Source organism: Camellia sinensis, chromosome 10 (genome assembly GCF_055761805.1).
Source record: "Camellia sinensis isolate YWXY chromosome 10, ASM5576180v1, whole genome shotgun sequence".
Lineage (NCBI taxonomy): Eukaryota > Viridiplantae > Streptophyta > Magnoliopsida > Ericales > Theaceae > Camellia > Camellia sinensis.
The window spans coordinates 60,689,079-60,707,477 of NC_138970.1; the positions used below are offsets into that span (position 1 = coordinate 60,689,079).

The window sequence follows — 18,399 nt, forward strand, 5'->3', positions numbered from 1 at the left end:
AATTGAGGACCGAGCGTGTTTGGGCCGTGATAGCTTGGACCTGTCCGGAGATGGTTCTACTCGGTTGAGGCCCAGGGCCATGTTGGGACCGAGCTACTTGGGCTTGTCCATGTGAGGACTGAGTTACTTGAGCTACTCGGCCAAGATGATCCCTGCCATTCGGGATTCTACGGTTCGCGCATTTAGCTCGGCAAAAAGGGCTTTGGTTTACCAGCTCGACCTGTCTTGAGCTCGGTTATACCGGCATGCAACCGAGCACGGTCGTAATGGAGCTCGACGAGTGGAGTACTCGAACTCGTTATCCAACACGGTTGTGTGAAGCCGAGGTGATGCCGCCGGGCTGCCGAAATCCTACTAATGTAGCCTACCGGTTTGGTTAGGTGGTGATTGCGGGATTTGTGCTGGCAGATGGGAGAACATCTCTACGTGTCAAGAGGCTAATGGGAGCAGATTTGAGCGCAGAAAGTATATAAGTATGACTGCGCCCCCTATGTTGGCATGCAACATCATTTTGGTGGGAAACACTCATTGTGATATATCTCTCTCTTCCTCTTTCTCTCCTTGAGTGTATGTGCTAACTTGACCGTCGGAGGGGTTTTCTGGCCACACACCGCCGGGTAACTCACCGCTGTTGTGTTTGCAGGTCGATCGGATAGACAGGGAGTTTGGACGAAAGGAGTACGGGCTCCGTGGAATATTTGCTTCCCGCACAATATTAGTATATCAACTAGTGTTATGTCATTATTACTGACCCCACTTATTATACAAATTATAAATAATCAAAATTTTTAAAATTGTATCATATCATCTATTAGTATACTAGTTATTAGTTAGTCTTTTAATTGATACTTATAACATTATTCTTATTCTTAGAGTTATCAAAATTGGAGTAAAATATTAAGATATATTAATAAAATAAATAAATTTAAAATCAAGAATTGACATGCCAAAAGGGGTCCGCAACTCCGCAGCGAAGCAACTGCCTTTCAAATTCAATCCTCTCTCGTTTCTCCAATTATAAAAGCCGGCTCGAACCCCATTCCCAAAACCTCCCCAACCGCAACAGAAAACGGTTGGTTGGCCAGCAGCAGCAACAATGAGGGACTTTCTAATTATCCTTGGCTCCTCCATTGTCCTCCCTCCAAATCACCACAACAACAATCACTTCTCCAAACTCAAACCCTCCACCACCACCAAACTCTCTCCTTCCAAACCTCCACCACCACTCCAATCACCGTCCACTTCATCTCCGCCCACTCGTCCTCCCCTTTTCTCCACCGTCCGATGGGACTCCGCCCCCTCCCGCCGCCGCAACCACCTCAAGTACTACGCCGACCTCGCTTCCAATCTCGCCGAAGACGCCAGGTTCCACGACTTCCTGATGATTACGGAGAGCGTTGTGGTGTCCGGAATCGAGAGTGCGGATTTCTTGAGTTTGTTGAGCATCGAGCTTTTTTCGGCTGGGATAGTGCGAGTGATTAGCGAGGGGAAGGTTTGGAGAGTTGTTGAGGTTCTGATTTGTGTTGAGAAGCTAGGGATTGATGTGTTGCGGCTGTTTGATGGGGCTGCGATGGAGGCGATTGCGGAAGAGTGTCGCCGGATTGTGAAGCGGGGAGAGGTGGAGGAAGCAGTCAAATTGATGGAAATACTTGCAGGTGAGTCACTGTTGTGTTGTTGAGGTTGATTTGATTTGGGAATGTGGTTGTCTGATAATCTGATTGCATTTTGTGATTTGTTGCATTTAGTAGTTGAAGTTAGAGGGAACAAAATGACTAGTGGCCAATTTAGGTTATACTTTTTGGAATATGTCCCACATCGCCTGTCCCTTCTATGCTAGTTTTAGTGTTAGTTTTCCTCTCCTTGATATCTCAGTTTTAAAGAGAAGTGTGTGCTGGACTTTTTAATTTAGTATTTTGTCTGACTACTATATATGTTGGGGTCCAGGAGCTTGGTTGGGCCTGTGATTGGTAGAGGGGGTGAAATCTTGGGTCAAATCATAAAATTTAAACATTTAGACGGAATATAACAATTTTTTTTTGTTTTTTTTAAAAATTATACTTAGTGTCGATTTTAAGCCTTAGGCTTGGTGTTTGGTTTCCTTCCTTCTTTTTTTTTTTTTTTTTTTCTTCCCTTCCCTTGAGGAGCTAAGAGAGTTATGTGTTTGGGAAATTTCTAAAAGGTTATTTTACAAAAAAAAAAAAATTAAATAACTAAAAGAAGTTGTTTTTTTACTAGTGAAAAAATTATTTTGACATTTGATTTTTGTGAGTTTGTAGAGAAGAGAAGAAGGTGGCAAGTTACTTGATTACATTCATTAAGAAAGATATTATTGAGGTTTTAATGTTGATTCTATCAAAGATCCTTTTAATGGGCTGAAAGAGTATTGAACACAACTCATATACCTCACTTTAGATAGATTGTCTTACAGTTTTTATACTTTGTAACTCAACGTGTACACAAGAAAATATGCTTATTTATACACATTTCAATTTATTTTTCACTTCTTATATTGGTAAAAATTGATGTTGTAGTCCATACTTTCATTTAAAATTTTTATTAATATACATTCACTTTATGGGTCCATCCCTGGTTATATACTAGTTCTTACATATAAGGGTGACTACCTTCCTGTGATTCTATTGATTCCATTGGCCTGGCTCTTACACACATAATCATGCATCTTTTACAAAAAAAAAAAAAAAGAATTGTTGGGTACTGCATGAGCAAAAACAGAAAAGGTCATAAATTTCAATTTGGTAACATTGTCACAAAGCATTCTCCAGATGTTTTGTATTGGATGATAAGATGTTTTGTTGTTCAGGTTTACATTTTTCGATCAAAGAACTGGTGGATCCATCTGAGATTGTAGGACTTTGTGTGAGAAAACGTGATTCAAATATAGCTATAAGGTAAAAATTAGTCTTTTTTATTGTCTATAATGGGGTCGTCTTGTAAATGCCTCCTTAATTTTGGTGCTATTCCCGGTTTTATTTTACATGACCATATAATATTATAATTTGATGGCATTTTTGCTTTTCCTTATAAGTTATAATGCAGTTTATGTTCTGCATGCCGGTGCATTTGTAGCCATCAACTATATGCACTTTACTTGATATCACTTTAGTTTTTTCAATGACTTTAGAGGAATGAATTTATTTTCTTAATACGTATTTATGTTTATATATATATATATATATTACAGCAAAGGATTTGCCAAAAATATATAAATGATAATATATAGGAGAATCAAGTTCTGTTGAAGCTACTTGGGGACAAAATATAAATATTTAGCCTACAAATTATCTGGGTTACTACTTGGTAGGTGGTAGCATAGAACATTCGTCCGTGCCACTTGTATGAATGCTGTGAATCTTTTCCTTTAACCTTGGTCTATCAAATAGTTTATCATAACTCAAAATTTTCACTAGTCAATTACATTCTCTGTCATTCTTATCTTTTGATGATTGCTATCTTTTTCTACAGCTTTCCAACAGAAACGAGCTTCCTTATTCTCTATAGTGCTCTCCATGATTAACACTTCCTTATGTTAGCAATTATTGAAGCTACTCTAGATTTCCTTAAATGCCCCAATCTCATTATTCTTTGTCTTTTCAGTCAACATCTCAAGATTCACATTTTGATTAATAGTCTTTATGTATGCTATTTCATAATTCATATTATTATAGGTTTCCACCGTTGTTTTTGTTTATATTTGTAAAATTTGATGTATATTATTGATAGATGTATTGATTGTTAATCTTCTGTCTATTACAAATGGTTCCTTATATAGATGTAGGTGTAGTGGATGGTGGTAGTGGGTTAGGTTTAGTGGAGTAGGTGAGGTGGTAGTGGTGTAGTGGGTTAGGTTTAGTGGAGTAGGTGAGGTGGTAGTGATGGTAGGTGATGGTAAATTCTAACAGCCCCCCGCAAACTAAAGGAGGATAGAAACTAACCAACTTGAGTTTGGAGAGAGTAACAAAACAAGAAAATACATAAAAATAAAAAAGGATAGGAGACACTGTATGGTCGTGTCAGACCGTTGGTGAAGACACTGTATGGGGTGTCATAACGTTGTAGAGGACACTGTATGGTGGTGTCAGACCGATGTAGAAGACAGTTTATGGGGTCATGTCGGACCGTTGTAGAAGACAGTTTATGGGGTCATGTCGGACCGTTTGTAGAAGACAGTTTATGGGGTCATGTCGGACCGTTGTAGAAGACAGTTTATGGGGTCATGTCGGACCGTTGTAGAAGACAATGTTGTGACAGTTTACGGAGTCTTGCTGGACCCTTGTAGAAACTAACCGGAATCAATGTCGGGACAGTTTACAGAGTCTTGTCGGACCCATGTAAAAGTTGCACCCTCAAAAGGTGTGCCCAATTTGTCAAAAGGCGTGCCATCAAAAGGCGTGCCCACTTTATCAAAAGATGTGCCATGAAAAGGCGTGCCAGGTTGTCGGCGGCAAAAGGCGCGCGATGCGCGTGGCTGCCTCTGTGTCATGGTCTTTATAAACCGAAGCGGAGGAGGCAGAAACTGAGACAGAAAAAAACTGAGAGAAACCTCTGAAAAATTCTTCGTTTTGCTGAGAAAGAGAGGTTTTGCTGAGAAGATACTCTGTAACACTCTCTATAACACTCTGTTGCCCAGAAAAAATGGCTTCGTCTTCCCGCGGGCTACTCACCCTCTTTCCCGACCTCAACGAGTCCACAGGAGAGAGAACTGGTGCGGTGGCTAGTGAACCTCAACCAAACACCGCTGGGTATACTCCGTTGAACTTTCCGATGCGGTCTGTGGAGCAAAGAATGGCAGTGCTGTCAGATGTGGAGGCCAATCAGTATACATTGAAGTCATGTGTGGAAACCATGACTGCGGTTACAAATTTGTCGAACCGGCTGCAGAGTAGAACAAATGAGGTGCAGCAGCTAAACGCCCAGCTGGCTCTGCTCCAACGCATGTATAAGGATGCGCGAGCAGAGATAAGTGTGCTAAAGGCGGAAAATAAGGAGCTGAAGCGGAAGGCCACCGTGATGTTCCGATTTGGAGGGTCGCCATATGCTGTAGTGGAGGAGCAGGGTGGAGTGATCGTGCCCAGTGGAATGGGAAACACGGAGGCAACACCGTCAAGGGCCGCCCAGGACGGAGGCAAGAAGAAGAGACCGGCAGCAGAGTAGAGAAGAAAAATCCCGCCTGTGGATGTGTTTTGTTGTATTTTTTTTTTTTTTTGTTTTTTTTTGTTTTGTTTTGTTTTTTGTTGTTGTTGTTGTTGTTGTTGTTTTTTTTTTTTTTTTTTTTTTTTTGTTGTGTAAAAAATGTGATCGGAGTTGATCCCTGAGATGAAGAAAAGATGGTTTGGTGTGCAGGTCGTCTTCTTCTGCTCCGGTTTTTTTTTTTTTTTTTTTTTTTTTTTAATAAAAAAAAAAATAATAAATAAATAAAATAAAGAAATAAATAAAATAAAATAAAAGAAAGAAAGTGGAGGGGGGTATTAAAAAAAAGATGAAAGGTGAGTGCATAGATGATAAGAAACATATATATATATATAGAGATTAAAAGAAAAGAAAAGAAAGGTGAGTGGAGTATTAAAAAAAAAAAAATTAAAGGGGAGTGTTATGGAAAGTGATTAAAAAGAAGGTGTTTATCTGAGAAAGGTGCTGCAGCTCTGCGGCGATGTTGATTAAAAAAAAAAAAAAAAGAAAGTAGGTTCATTAAAAAATAGATTGTGGGGTGGAAAGTGGGAGTTGAAAGATGAAATAAAATAATAAAAAGAAAGTTGGGTAATAGGAGAGAGAGAGAGGTTGGCCTGGCCTTGGACGTTCTGCAGGCTCCCGATTTCCAATCTACCCTACGAGATACAATCCCCAATGCAAGATTTCGAACCTCATCAAAGACCAGATTGATGAACCTCAATGAAAGTAGGAGAGTAAGAATAACTTCGGCCACTGGAACACCGAAATTTATCAAGGGAAGCATAAACCATTGCAAAGCCCATGCAAGCTGCTCAGGGGTTGTGGTGGTTAGGCAGAGGTTTACACTCTGGAAGATAGAGAAGGCTAAACAAGCAGATGTACTTGCTACTGACAAGCCCTTTCTTGTAAGTTGTAATGGTCCTAACTTCATTATCACATACGAATAGCCTTCGAAAGATGTTGGAACATTCGGCAATCCAATCAATGAAGGTTTAATGTGGTGTCTCGGTGCAACCGATCGGAGCTGACGTAGTGGCTGGACCGGCGAGGTTTCGCCGTCGGGTGAGTCGCCGGAGATTTGTCTTCTTCGTTCTCAGATCTGTGAAAGTCTCTCTCTGGAAGGTACAGTGTTTGTGATATGTGTTGAAAAAAACTCCCGCGGGCAGCGAAGGCAAGGTTGCCGGCCGGCTGCCCGCCGGAAAGAAATGAGTATAGGCCTAAATCTTATAGCTCTGATACCATGTAAAATTTGATGTATATTATTGATAGATGTATTGATTGTTAATCTTCTGTCTATTACAAATGGTTCCTTATATAGATGTAGGTGTAGTGGATGGTGGTAGTGGGTTAGGTTTAGTGGAGTAGGTGAGGTGGTAGTGGTGTAGTGGGTTAGGTTTAGTGGAGTAGGTGAGGTGGTAGTGATGGTAGGTGATGGTAAATTCTAACAATATTTTTTTGAATTCCAAGTGACTACTTGTCCTGATTTCATGTAAATGCCCAATTAGGTTTTTTGAGTTTCAGTGGCTACATACTTGAGTAGAAATAATTTTTATGCATGACTGGGTTTTGAACAACATTAGTTGAACATCACGTAAGTAGTTCTAGACATAGTATGTCTGAGTCTACTTGTTTTAAAGCTAAAAGAAAGTCATGGTGGATTTTGATAATATGTTAAATTCTTATAGCAGGTGTTGAGGAACTGTAAGCATAAGAATAATGAGGTGCAGTAACTGAATCACCAATCCATGCCAAAACTTTTGGTTGCATTATGTCTACATCATATTTTTGAGAACTCAAACATGCTGATCAAATGCAATTTGTGGATTTTCTTTTCAGTTGGGTGCTACAAAAAACACTGTTGCATTCTTATATGTAATTCTTCATCCATTTGTAATTTTGTTTATTTTATGTTTGTTAAAGGGGAAATTTAGGGAGAGTGTCTTTTGATTGAAAATGTTGGTTATTTCCTTTCGTCATTATAACATGTTTAAATATACTCCAATCATATGCAAGGAACGCATAAATCAACTGCTCGAATTACTGGTCTAACTAATATTTGATATGTTTAATTGTCATGTTTTGCAGGTATGCTTGCATTATTCCTCATGCACATATATTATTTTGTACTATTATTCATGAATTTGGGAAGAAAGGGGATTTGGTGTCAGCTTTGACTGTATTTGAAGCTTCCAAGCAGAAATCGATTGGTCCTAATATGTATGCCTACCGCACAATAATTGATGTTTGTGGTCTTTGTGGTGACTACCTAAAATCTAGGTCCATTTATGAGGTACTAGCTTATATAATCTTTTGAAATATTTACCAACTTTGTTTGCGATATTAATTTTCGGGGTTCCTTGTGGACAATGCTGATGCATGTACAATTGTGGACAAGGGACCTAGGGCAGTGCTTTGTCTATGTTTTGCAGTCTTTATTTGTTTGATTCATGAATCTTTTTTCCTCAGCGAATTTGGGTTCAAAATGATAGTGCAGAGTTTTTAATGATGGTGACTAGCATGGATCATATACCAGGTGTTATGTACAATGAAATCTTAGTCCTGTTACATTATACTATGCCAACCACTGTTTAGTGTTATTCATTTATTTATTTCTCATATGTGCTAATGTTCTCTGATTACTGATAGTGCTGTTCTGTATTGATAATGTTTAAATTTTATTTTCTTTGATTTAAACATTGTTATTGTATGTGCATAATTCAAACATTTACAAGTATGGAACTGTGAGCTCTTTCCTAAACCATTAGCAGCAGAGGTCTTTAGTTTGATGGAAATCTTGTATATGTAGTATGCAAGTGAACAGTTAACATGTTAGTCTCGATCTCAAGTACATTGTTTTCAGGGTTGTTTGGTTAAGATAATTGGAGCTGGTTTTATAAAAATAAAAATGATTAAATTAATTTTAAAATTTCAAAGCTGTATTTGGTTAACCTGTAGATAAGATCTATTTAAAATTGATTACCACTAAATAAAATCAGATGGAATCTTGTTTTTATTGTAATTGTATAACCAAATATGTTTATATGCTGAGATACTGGCTTTTTCATACATCCTAACAAAACGTCATAAAAAATGTTTTGAAAACCTATATATATATTAGTTTATTTCAATAATAAAAAACAATTACAATATTGAGCCCTTAGTATCTTGTTCACTTAGGAAAATCTAGACGAAGGCTACATGATTTGCATTCTGATTGGTTTATGAAGGATTATTACTCTTTTATCTTGGTGCATACATTGGATTCTTGATGTCTTTACATGCAAATCTAGACATAGTGTCTGATGCCTTTACAATCTTCATCACAGAGTTTTGGGATGTTCCTGAATATTTATCCTGCCATTACATTACTTTCTGCTGTAGGAGTTACTTGCTAAAAAGGTCACCCCAAATATCTATGTTTTCAACAGCCTCATGAATGTGAATGCCTGTGATTTGAGCTACACATTGCAACTTTACAAGCATATGAAAGTAATCTCTCTCTCTCTCTCTCTCTCTCTCTCTCTCTCTCTCACAACAACACACGCACACACACAAGCATGTCCCAACTAGTCTTGGCTACTCTGTGCATGGACGGGGGGAGGGGGGAAGGGTGAGGTGCATGTGCTCCCCTGTATATATATATTGCCAAGGACATAGGAAGCACCTAATAACTATTGTGTGAAGAGAGACTTTGACCTTCTGTTATCTTGAGGAAGCCCAGAAGGGTGGGTTGGCTGATTTTGTGTTAACCCCAGCCCATCTATTTATTATCAGGATTCATTTTATATTACTGATGATTATGCCTTAGTCAATCTCAACTATAGCCCATTAATAGTAACCCACACAAACCCACAGTCCAAAAGCTCAATAACTTGTTCACCAATATAGATTGCCTAGTTTTAAAAGATTCACAATGCAAAACACACTTGTAGATTCAACTTTCCATTTGAGATGAACTTGCACATTTTGGACAAAAAGAAAAAAGAGAACACCGACATAAACCAATTTTTGCATATTCAGACAATTGTGTTAAATTGAAATATTTTATTTGTTTGTATATACTTCAAACACTGAAAGATGTGTTCAAACATATATATATATATAGCAAACCAAACCAACCAAACTAAGCTTTGTGCCCCTCCAATCAAGTGGGGTCAGCTATATGAATCCCTTTTCTCCATTGAAATTAGGAGGAGAGACATGGCTGACTCACATATGGATGAGTTTCTAGGAGCACATTTAATTTTTATCCTCGTCTGTTTCTTTTTTATGATAAATTTGTTAAATACAAACGGGTTATTCCCTGCACTCATATCATCAAGATAACTTTGCTAACTTTTTTTTTTTTTTTTTTTTTTAAATTTTATTTTATCTTGATGTCCAGAATCTAGGTGTTGCAGCAGATATGACATCTTATAATATTCTTTTGAAGTCGTGCTGTATTGCTGCAAGAGTTGATTTGGCCCAAAACATTTATAGTGAAGTTCAACGATTGGAATCATCAGGAGTGTTGAAATTGGACGTCTTCACGTACAGCACAATTATAAAGGTAAATCTCACTTTAATTATATGAACATCAGTATCAGTGTCATTATTTTGCATTCCTTTTGCTCCTTTGAACCTGCTAGTTTTACTTCTTGGTACAATTTAGATTCAATTAGTTAGGTTCTTCATTCTGTATGTTCAAGCTAACGAATCAAATCTCCAGATCTTTGCAGATGCAAAATTGTGGCAAATGTCACTGAAAATCAAAGATGATATGCTATCAGCTGGAGTCGCTCCAAATACAGTTACATGGTCATCATTGATCAGTGCATGTGCAAATGCAGGTCTTGTAGAGCAGGCAATTCAGTTATTTGATGAGATGCTTCTCACCGGTTGTCAACCTAATTCACAGTGTTGCAATGTGCTTCTTCATGCTTGTGTTGAGGCTTTCCAGTACGACAGGGCTTTCCGTCTTTTCAGGTCCTGGAAGGAAAGTGGGTTTCATAAAGCTTCTGTTGAAGGGTACAATGTCAATAAATATAGTAATGCAGGTGCTTATGGAAATTTCAGCAATACCATGTTGAATCGCACAGCAAAGTCGCATAATTTAAACTTTCCTAGGCGTGTTCTGTTTACACCTACAACTGCAACGTATAATATTTTAATGAAGGCCTGTGGTACTGATTACTACCGTGCAAAAGCTTTAATGGATGAGATGAATGCAGTAGGTCTCTCTCCAAATTATATAAGCTGGTCAACTCTAGTTCACATCTGTGGGGGCTCAGGGAATGTTGAAGGTGCTGTGCAGGTACATGTGATTTAGCTATTTTTTCTATCATCACCATTTGAAAAATGTGATATTGCCTTTCAAAATTGAAGCTGTAACAAATCTATTCTGCAGTGACCATAGAGTGAACGTTTATGAGAAGATATTTTGCAACTTTTCAGTTCCTTTTGCATGTTATTTTATCATTGCAAAATTTTAAATGTGTTTACACTTGGTGCAGTTAAATTGTATTGTACTTTTGGACCTTTACTCTACAAGATGAAGAATGTAAAGGGAACCTAAAATGTGGAGGAATGCTTTAGAATTAGAAGGTTTGGGATAAACCTCACTAATGCCGTATATGGAATGTAATCTGGTCAAATTGGGTGGCAAGTAGGTTAAGCCTTGCTAATAGGACAGTTAAATTTTTGTGAAGGATTGTATGATCGATGCATGGTTGTCATATTGAAAGGAAAAATCTATAAATCTCTACAAGGTGTTCATACAATAGTAGAAAACTATAAAAAGACAATAAATTAATAAATATTTAAATAGATAATATAAAAAATATTAACCTGGATGAGAAAAAAGATGAGGTAGTCTAGTCCCCAGCAACAAATTCAACTCTAGTTGAATGGGTTAAGGTTTGTGGTGAAGGCCAAAAGGAATGTGGTGGTGGTTTCTTTTATAAGGAGGTAACTAGCATTCTGGTAAGCTGAAGAGTTTATGGATATGATAGTGTAACAGGATTTGACATTTTTTTTTTGTTTTTTTGCGGCATTGGCTATGTAACTGGTTGATTGTTCATATGGTGATATAAGTTCTCGAGTAACCTTTTGTTTTTCTTTCAGTGCAGATTTTGAGTTCTTTGCGTGAGGCTGGCATTCAACCTGATGTCATTGCATATACAGCAGTCATCAAGGTTCAAATATAGTCTATGAACATGATGTGATTCCCCATGAAATGTGTTATCTTAGATTAATTTGGCCCTCTACATTGATGCATCTTGGTCTTATGGTTAACAGGTTTGTGTGGAAAGAAAAGATCTGAAGACAGCATTCTCCTTGTTTGCAGAAATGAAAAGATATCAAATAAAACCAAATATGGTAATGCTACGAATTTTGAACATGTGCTTTCCTAGTTTTGTTTTAATGGACGAGTGGTGTGACAAGAAAAGATACAATACAATATGAATACATTTGTGAGAAGTTAGAAATGGCACCGTTTACCGATTGAAGATAAATTGGAGGAAGTTGAGATGCTTTGGCCACCTGCAACTTAGACCAACTAAAGCATTGTTAATTCGATCCTAGTTGATGATGCTGTCAGGAAGGCCAAAGAGGATATGGGTCGAGATCACAAGGAATGACCTAATTCCCTTGCTCCAACTGCGAATGCCTTTACATAGAGCAACCTGACTGCAGAAGACGGATCTATAGCTGACCCCAGGGAATTAGGGTTGAGGCTTTTTAAATTGCATTGCATTCCAATTCCCCAAATCAACTTTCCTTATAATTCAATACTTCAAATAAATTGAATTATATGTTTATCATGATTTTAGAAGAGCGCTTGTTCTGCTTCTCATCTGTTGATTTTCATCATTTCCAGGACAACTGGAATATTAGCAATTTCAGTCTAATTTGGTTATGGTTTTCTTATTATTATCTTAAGAATGTTGATTGGAAGGATAGAAATAAAGTTTTTTTTTTCTTTTTTTTCCCCCTATTAATTCCTTGAGGTTGTTATTTCAGGTAACATACAATACACTTTTAAGAGCTCGAAGCACATATGGTTCCCTGCAGGAAGTCCAACAATGCCTGGAGATATATCAGGATATGCGTAAAGCAGGGTATGTTTAACTTCCAGTAAATTATTACAGTAATTTCTCAAGTTCAACTTTTAGGTTGGCTAATTGTGTATTTGAAGTTGGCACAAATTCTAAATATGTATGATTATCCCAACATTTTTTTCTTTTGTCACTTGTGCATTTCACCTTCTGTTTTGTTTATATTGTTTCCAAATGTTCAACTGTGTTACTATCTCAATCCTTTGGGCCAGCATCTTCCCTATAAATGAAATCTGTGTTCCAGTTGGCATGAAGGTTACTTATTCAGGAAATAAAATTTATACATCTGTAGATTAGTATACTCTAGTCTGCACAAGTTCACGTTTGTTATGGCAATAGATTGAAAATGGGCTTAAATTTGATCTCCTTGTCATGAACACGAACAGGTTACTTGACACCTTTTATTTTCTGCACTACACATTTCTGCTGTCCCAAGTTTGCCCCATCTTTGAATTATTAATATCAAGCTAAGTGTGTTATTGGATGGTAGAATTTCAAAATTTTACAAGATATGTAGCAACAAAATCATGGAAGCCAGCGATTTCTCCATCCTGGTAAATTTTGACATTGCAATGCAGCCATATCTTAAGTAGGACGATCACATCTCTCTCTCTCTCTCTCTCTCCCCCTTGCTTGCGGCCAAACCTTACCCATTGTGAGCTCAATGGTATGTTCAGTCATCACCTCCTTTGTTAAAGAATCTATGCTGCAAACATTAACTACATACATTTGATTTATGAATCATGACTATATACCAGTATGTTTATAATAGTGGTTGTTTGTTCGAGTTGCCTGTTAAACCATTGTAAATATGTGTTCATGTTGCTTGCTAAACTAAAATATATACACAAGTTTATTAATTCATACAAATAAATGCATATGATGGATAAAATGGTGATTTCTATTTTCGACCTTCCATTAGATGTTATTTGAAATGCCAACTTTGTAGGTACAAATCCAATGACTACTATCTTAAACAACTCATAGAGGAGTGGTGTGAAGGAGTAATACAAAATAATAATCAGTATGAAGGCCGGTTCAGTTCTTGCAACGAGGCTGACTTAGGGGGACCTCACAGCTTGCTTCTTGAGAAAGTTGCGGTTCACTTGCAAAAGAGAAACACTGAAAGCATGGCAATTGATCTACAAGGTCTCACAAAGGTACAATTAATATAGCGAATAGAACGTAGAATCCTTTTTGGCAATGTTATGTTTGATATCTTTGGCAATCATGCATTACACACAGTTGTTGACTTAATCATGGGAAACATTTGCTTTCATCTGCATTAGATAGTTGTTCTCTTAAAAGACCACCCCGAATCACCCAATCTTCTCCATACCAAAGACAATTTTCATTATTCACCTATTTATTGCGACTCTATATGTAAAATATTCCGTAATATGTGCTTTGATAGGTTGAAGCTCGAATTGTTGTTCTTGCGGTTCTGAGAATGATCAAAGAAAACAATGCCCAAGGTGTGAATGCTCATTTTGATTTGTCAGATGTTTTACAATTAGTTTTGACACATTGTGAAGCACATATTTTGTGTACAATCTACTCAGCATTGTGACATTTGACTGTTTTGTGCTTATAGGATGTCCGCTAAAAGATGACTTGTTCATCATCTTACAAGTCAAAAAAACAAGTACAAACTCTGCCAAAGCCAAATCAGAGGTAGAAGATGCTATAACCAAACTTCTGCAGGATGAATTGGGGCTCGAGGTCACTTTGGCCAGATCTGAAAAATTCAATCCGAGTACCTCTCTTGTTTCATATGCAAATGAGGAAGAAATTCTAGGAAGTAATAGGTTCCCAACAAAGTTGAAACCTTCTGCCCGAAGGCCTGCAATTTTGCATAGGTTGAAGGTTACAAGGAAATCATTGCGTTATTGGTTACAAAGACGAGTAAGTAATCATTAGAAGGTGATATTATTAATATTTAGCTACTCCAAATTTTGTGTATAATGCACTTGTCAGCTTTGTCATTCTTTTCATTATTATTGTTCCCCAAAACACAACATAATGGCCGCGGACACCATGTACCATATTGAGAAATGCAAGTTGTAATAATATCACATGTAGATTGAAATTTTGTAAAATTGAGAAACACTCTTGCCATTTGTTCCTTTCTCTTCTTTCTGTTATTTTGCCCCTAATTGATTCAATTGGCATATGAACTCCCGGGTTGTGTTTGTTTTTGTTTTCTATTTTCATTTTCAACAAAGAAAACTTCTATGGCAAACATTGAAATCCAAACATACAGCAGAATCACTACTTCAATGAAGCATAAACTATATTGACTGTAGTGAAATACAATTGTTATTGCAACATTGAAATCCAAACATACATATAAAAGCTTTGGCACTACTGAACCAATTTCTCAACCCTCAACAGAGAAACAAGAAGTGCAGAAATTACCATAACCAAACTCACCCAACTTTCATTCCCCAATCTTCAGAGCCAATCCTTCTGCTGCAGCTTTAGCGGCAAGTAAACCTCAGACAAGTACTGAAACCCGAACGAGCTCAGCGCTTGTATTTCCGCCTTCTGCTTTGTCTTCACCATCAAACTCAACTCCTCAACCCACCCGGGATTCTTCTTCACAAAATCCTCTTCCAACATATCCTTCCCAGTCTTAATATCCTGCTCTGTCATCGGCAACCTACACTGCTCTGGTATCTTATACTTATCCAAATCACTCGGCCTAACCCCCAACCACTTTATATCCGGTGTCGTCAAATTAGCACTGTCATACGACATGTTCTTCGATCCACACCCATAAACTGACAATATCTTCAACCCATAAGGATCACTATCAACAAGAGCCAAAACCGGCAACTTCAATTCCATCTTCATTTTCCTCAAAAACAACCGTGTCGCAACATCGGGCTGCCCCTTCGCTGTCACAATTATACACGGAAACCGATTATAAAACCGATCCTCAGCTAACCTCATATAAGCAGCATCCTTCTCCACTAACAAAATGAACAATGCATCACTCTGCATATCCCCAACACGATCAATATTGGGAGGAATCGCTTTCCCACCCATCCCCATTTTGGTGCAATCGATCATATCGCCATTGTCGCTAAACAAAAGCCGACCCACCACAACTCCTTTTTCAGCTGCAATGACATTGAGGCTAGACCTAGTGCACCCAAGGATACACGAAACATCGTCAAGGACAGCATCCGATTGGGTTTGGTCCTGGAAGAGCTTGACATCGGTGTAGAAGAGATCACGCTTGGTGACGTGGATGCTCTTGGTGGAGAGCTGGTGGATGAGCTGGAGAATGCGGGTGGTGATGGTGGTTTTGCGGACGGTGGAGACGGAGGAGTAGGGGCGGAGAGAGGATTTGTCTTTCAGGACGATGCGATCGAGTTCGGGGACGTAGAGTTGGTTGGCGGAGGAGCGAGAAGGTACGGAGAAGGAGAAGCCGTGGCCGGAGAGGATGGAGTGGGAGAGAGAGAGGATGAGGGATTCGATGGCGGATTGGACGGAGGAGAGAGGGAGGTCGGAGACTTCGCGGCAGGTGGAGGAGAGAGAGAGGTCGGCTAGGGTTAGGGTTTTGGAGGAGGAGGTGTTTTGCTTGGCGACTAGGGTTTTGAGGGTGGAGAGGATGAGGGAGTCGGGGTTGAGGCGCTTCTTGAAGGGGCGGGTTTTGGTGTCGCCGTCGGAGTCGGAGTCGGAGCTGGAGCTGGAGCTGGAGCTGGAGTCTTCACGGCGGCGCTTCTTCTTCTTCTTGTCTGCTGCCATTGTAGAGAGAGAGAGAGAGAGAGAGAGAGTGTGGCGGGAAATGGAGATGATTGGGAGAGTTGATGTGTGCATTAGGGCTTGGTTGGTAAGAGGGAGAGTGTTGTGATAAAACGACAGCGTTTTCGGTCCGTTAATTGAAGAGAGAGAAAAGAGGAAAATGTAAAATAATAAAATTCCGTTTGTCTCAATAGAAAATATTCTTAATAAAAATATTTATTTTAATGTTTGGTTATGGTGGTGGTGGGACGAAAGTAGAGTTAGAGGTGGCAACGTGTGGTGGCTACAGTGATAGTGAAGGTAGTTGTGATGACGATGGTTTGGTAATTGAGGTGAGATTGGTGGGAATAATGTAGTGTCATTGATAAAAGTTTTATCTTAAAAGTAAAAAAAAATATTTTTTGTCTAAATAGATTTATTTTTTATTGACCATGACAAATATTTTGGACGAATTAAAAAAAAAAATTCTCAAAGTTTTACGTGTTTTGCAATTTAAATCTCAAGGTTTTAATTTTGATAATTAAAACCTTAGAGTTTCTTCTGTGTCATGATGTAAATCCCGTGTCCATCTCTGTTTTATGAAGTAACGAAGAAAGTCATTTTTGACGCCATAACCAACCCAAAATGACATTGTTTGTCATTTGCCCTATATAAAAGGCCTCAAATCTTTGATTTCGTTGATTAGGGCTAAACTTTGTCCCAAATTCTTCAATTTCGTCAATTAGGGCAACAAGAATGATGTATCCAGAAGGAAATGAAACTCCATTTTCAGCGATTGTGAAATATGAGTGAAAGAGCAGCTGGGGTGGAAACAACTGGGGTGAATCGATTCGGTGCAGTTGTAGATTGAGAGTAAAGATCTAAACTTCATGAACCTATGTTAACCCAGCTAGGAGGTTTCTTGGTTGTCCAAATTATGGAGTAAGTTTTCCACTCCCGTTAATATTATAAAATTTGTTTATATTTTTGTTTCCTAAAACCTGGTTTTGATTAGTATTTTTTAATTTATTTACTAATTTATTTTTATTGTTCAGAAAATTGGGGCTTGTGGGTTTTTCTCTTGGTATGATCCACCCACTTGTCCTTGTGGTGGACGAGCCTCACCAAAGTTGGTGGACAAGGTTGTAACCTTGGAGCAAATGGTAATTGAGATTGCAAGATTGGAGGTTATTCAAATTTATCGTGGTAGACAGAAAGGAATTGTAGCTGGATTGATTGTTGCAGTGATTGCAATTGGAATGTTAGTAGTTAGCAGTTAGGAAATATAGGTTTGTTAGTTAGCAAGTTAGCAATTATGGTTTGGCGAATGTAATGGCAACTATGCACTTGTCAATTTGAATTTAATGTATAATTTTGAATGAAATGAGAATTTCCTATTTTGTTTTTATGTGTTTTTGGATTGTGTAATGTTTGTTTGTTTGTTTGTTTGTTTAGATTTTCTAATGAAGTTTATGCATTTGTTTTGCCAATACTCTAGATGTGTTTGACAAAATGATCAGGTGAAGGGAAATTGAACAATGTTGATGTTTATTTGTTTGTTTTGTTTTGCCAATGCCTTCCATGTGTTTGACAAAATGACCAGGTCAACAATGAGAAGGATTTTTTCATATGGTTATGTTTGTTTGTTTATTTTGTTTTGCCAATGTCTTGGATGTGTTTGACAAAATGTTCAAGTGAATAATGATTGAACATTGAGAATGGGCGTTTGTTTATGGTGATGTACAAACTAAGCAAATTACAAAACAAGGCAAGCATGAAAAACTAGTAACTTGTTCCAAACTAATATAAAGCACAAACCAATGCAATATACACCAAGCATGAGCAATTGAGAACAAAACAAGCCAAGCATGAACCTGTTCCAAACCAATATACACCACAAACCGAGCATAAAAAAACTAGTAATTTGTCAATCCTATCACAAACTAAGCATTTACAACAATCATCCAACATGTCAAAACCATTTATGCCAAGTAAATTGTTCTAAATACATAATTTTGTCTTGAATCCCATTACAAAAAAGGCAGTAGAAAAAAGCAGTTGTTGTTGTTATAATCCCATCATTCACAAAGTTAAAAAAAACATAAATGGTTCAGGTAACATAGCCATTCCAAAAAAAAAGCAATTCATAATCCCATCATCCACAACATTTAGTTGACCATGTCTTTATTAACACTAGCTTGATGGCCTATGGCTCCTTGAACTTCATCTCTTTTCATAGTTGTTATTGGTGTTGATGTCCTCTTTGTTGATGCCCTCTTTGGTTGTTGTTGCATTCCACTAGTTGATCTTGTTGTAAGTCTCCTTTGTGGTAGTTGTTGTTGCTGTCCACTAGTTGATACTGCCCTTCTTTGTGGTGGCTATT

General features: G+C 37.9%; 2 protein-coding genes across 3 annotated transcripts; one reads left to right on the top strand and one right to left on the bottom strand.

Annotated features, from left to right (window-relative positions):
• Positions 1 to 986: 986 nt before the first annotated feature.
• On the top strand, positions 987 to 17,430 carry LOC114292160 (Tetratricopeptide repeat (TPR)-like superfamily protein). Of its 2 annotated transcripts, XR_003639603.2 has the most exons (14): positions 987 to 1,655; positions 2,822 to 2,909; positions 7,273 to 7,477; positions 8,569 to 8,676; positions 9,572 to 9,736; positions 9,896 to 10,480; positions 11,295 to 11,360; positions 11,464 to 11,544; positions 12,190 to 12,287; positions 13,234 to 13,444; positions 13,699 to 13,759; positions 13,879 to 14,189; positions 16,763 to 16,958; positions 17,072 to 17,430. XR_003639603.2 is itself a non-coding variant. In XM_028236063.2 (13 exons), the coding sequence occupies exons 1-13, from the start codon at positions 1,097 to 1,099 to the stop codon at positions 17,294 to 17,296; spliced, it is 2,763 nt and encodes a 920-aa protein (XP_028091864.2). In that variant the 5' UTR covers positions 987 to 1,096; the 3' UTR covers positions 17,297 to 17,430. The 2 variants fall into 2 exon arrangements, 1 of the variants encoding a protein (XP_028091864.2); XM_028236063.2 differs by lacking the exon at positions 16,763 to 16,958.
• RHL2 (Spo11/DNA topoisomerase VI, subunit A protein) lies at positions 13,736 to 16,496 on the bottom strand. Its single transcript, XM_028236065.2, has 2 exons — positions 14,718 to 16,496; positions 13,736 to 14,127 (listed from the first exon to the last, which is right to left on the bottom strand). Exon 1 carries the CDS (start codon positions 16,110 to 16,112, stop codon positions 14,739 to 14,741), a length of 1,374 nt encoding a protein of 457 aa, XP_028091866.2. The 5' UTR covers positions 16,113 to 16,496; the 3' UTR covers positions 13,736 to 14,127; positions 14,718 to 14,738.
• Positions 17,431 to 18,399: the final 969 nt, after the last annotated feature.

Excerpts from the sequence above, each read along its gene's own strand:
- LOC114292160 (XM_028236063.2), top strand. The coding sequence starts at position 1,097 with ATGAGGGACTTTCTAATTATCCTTGGCTCCTCCATTGTCCTCCCTCCA. Across the intron at positions 1,656-2,821 it reads ATTGATGGAAATACTTGCAG|GTTTACATTTTTCGATCAAA; the intron begins GTGAGTCACTGT and ends TTTGTTGTTCAG. Across the intron at positions 13,445-13,698 it reads ATCTACAAGGTCTCACAAAG|GTTGAAGCTCGAATTGTTGT; the intron begins GTACAATTAATA and ends GTGCTTTGATAG.
- RHL2 (XM_028236065.2), bottom strand. The coding sequence starts at position 16,112 with ATGCACACATCAACTCTCCCAATCATCTCCATTTCCCGCCACACTCTC.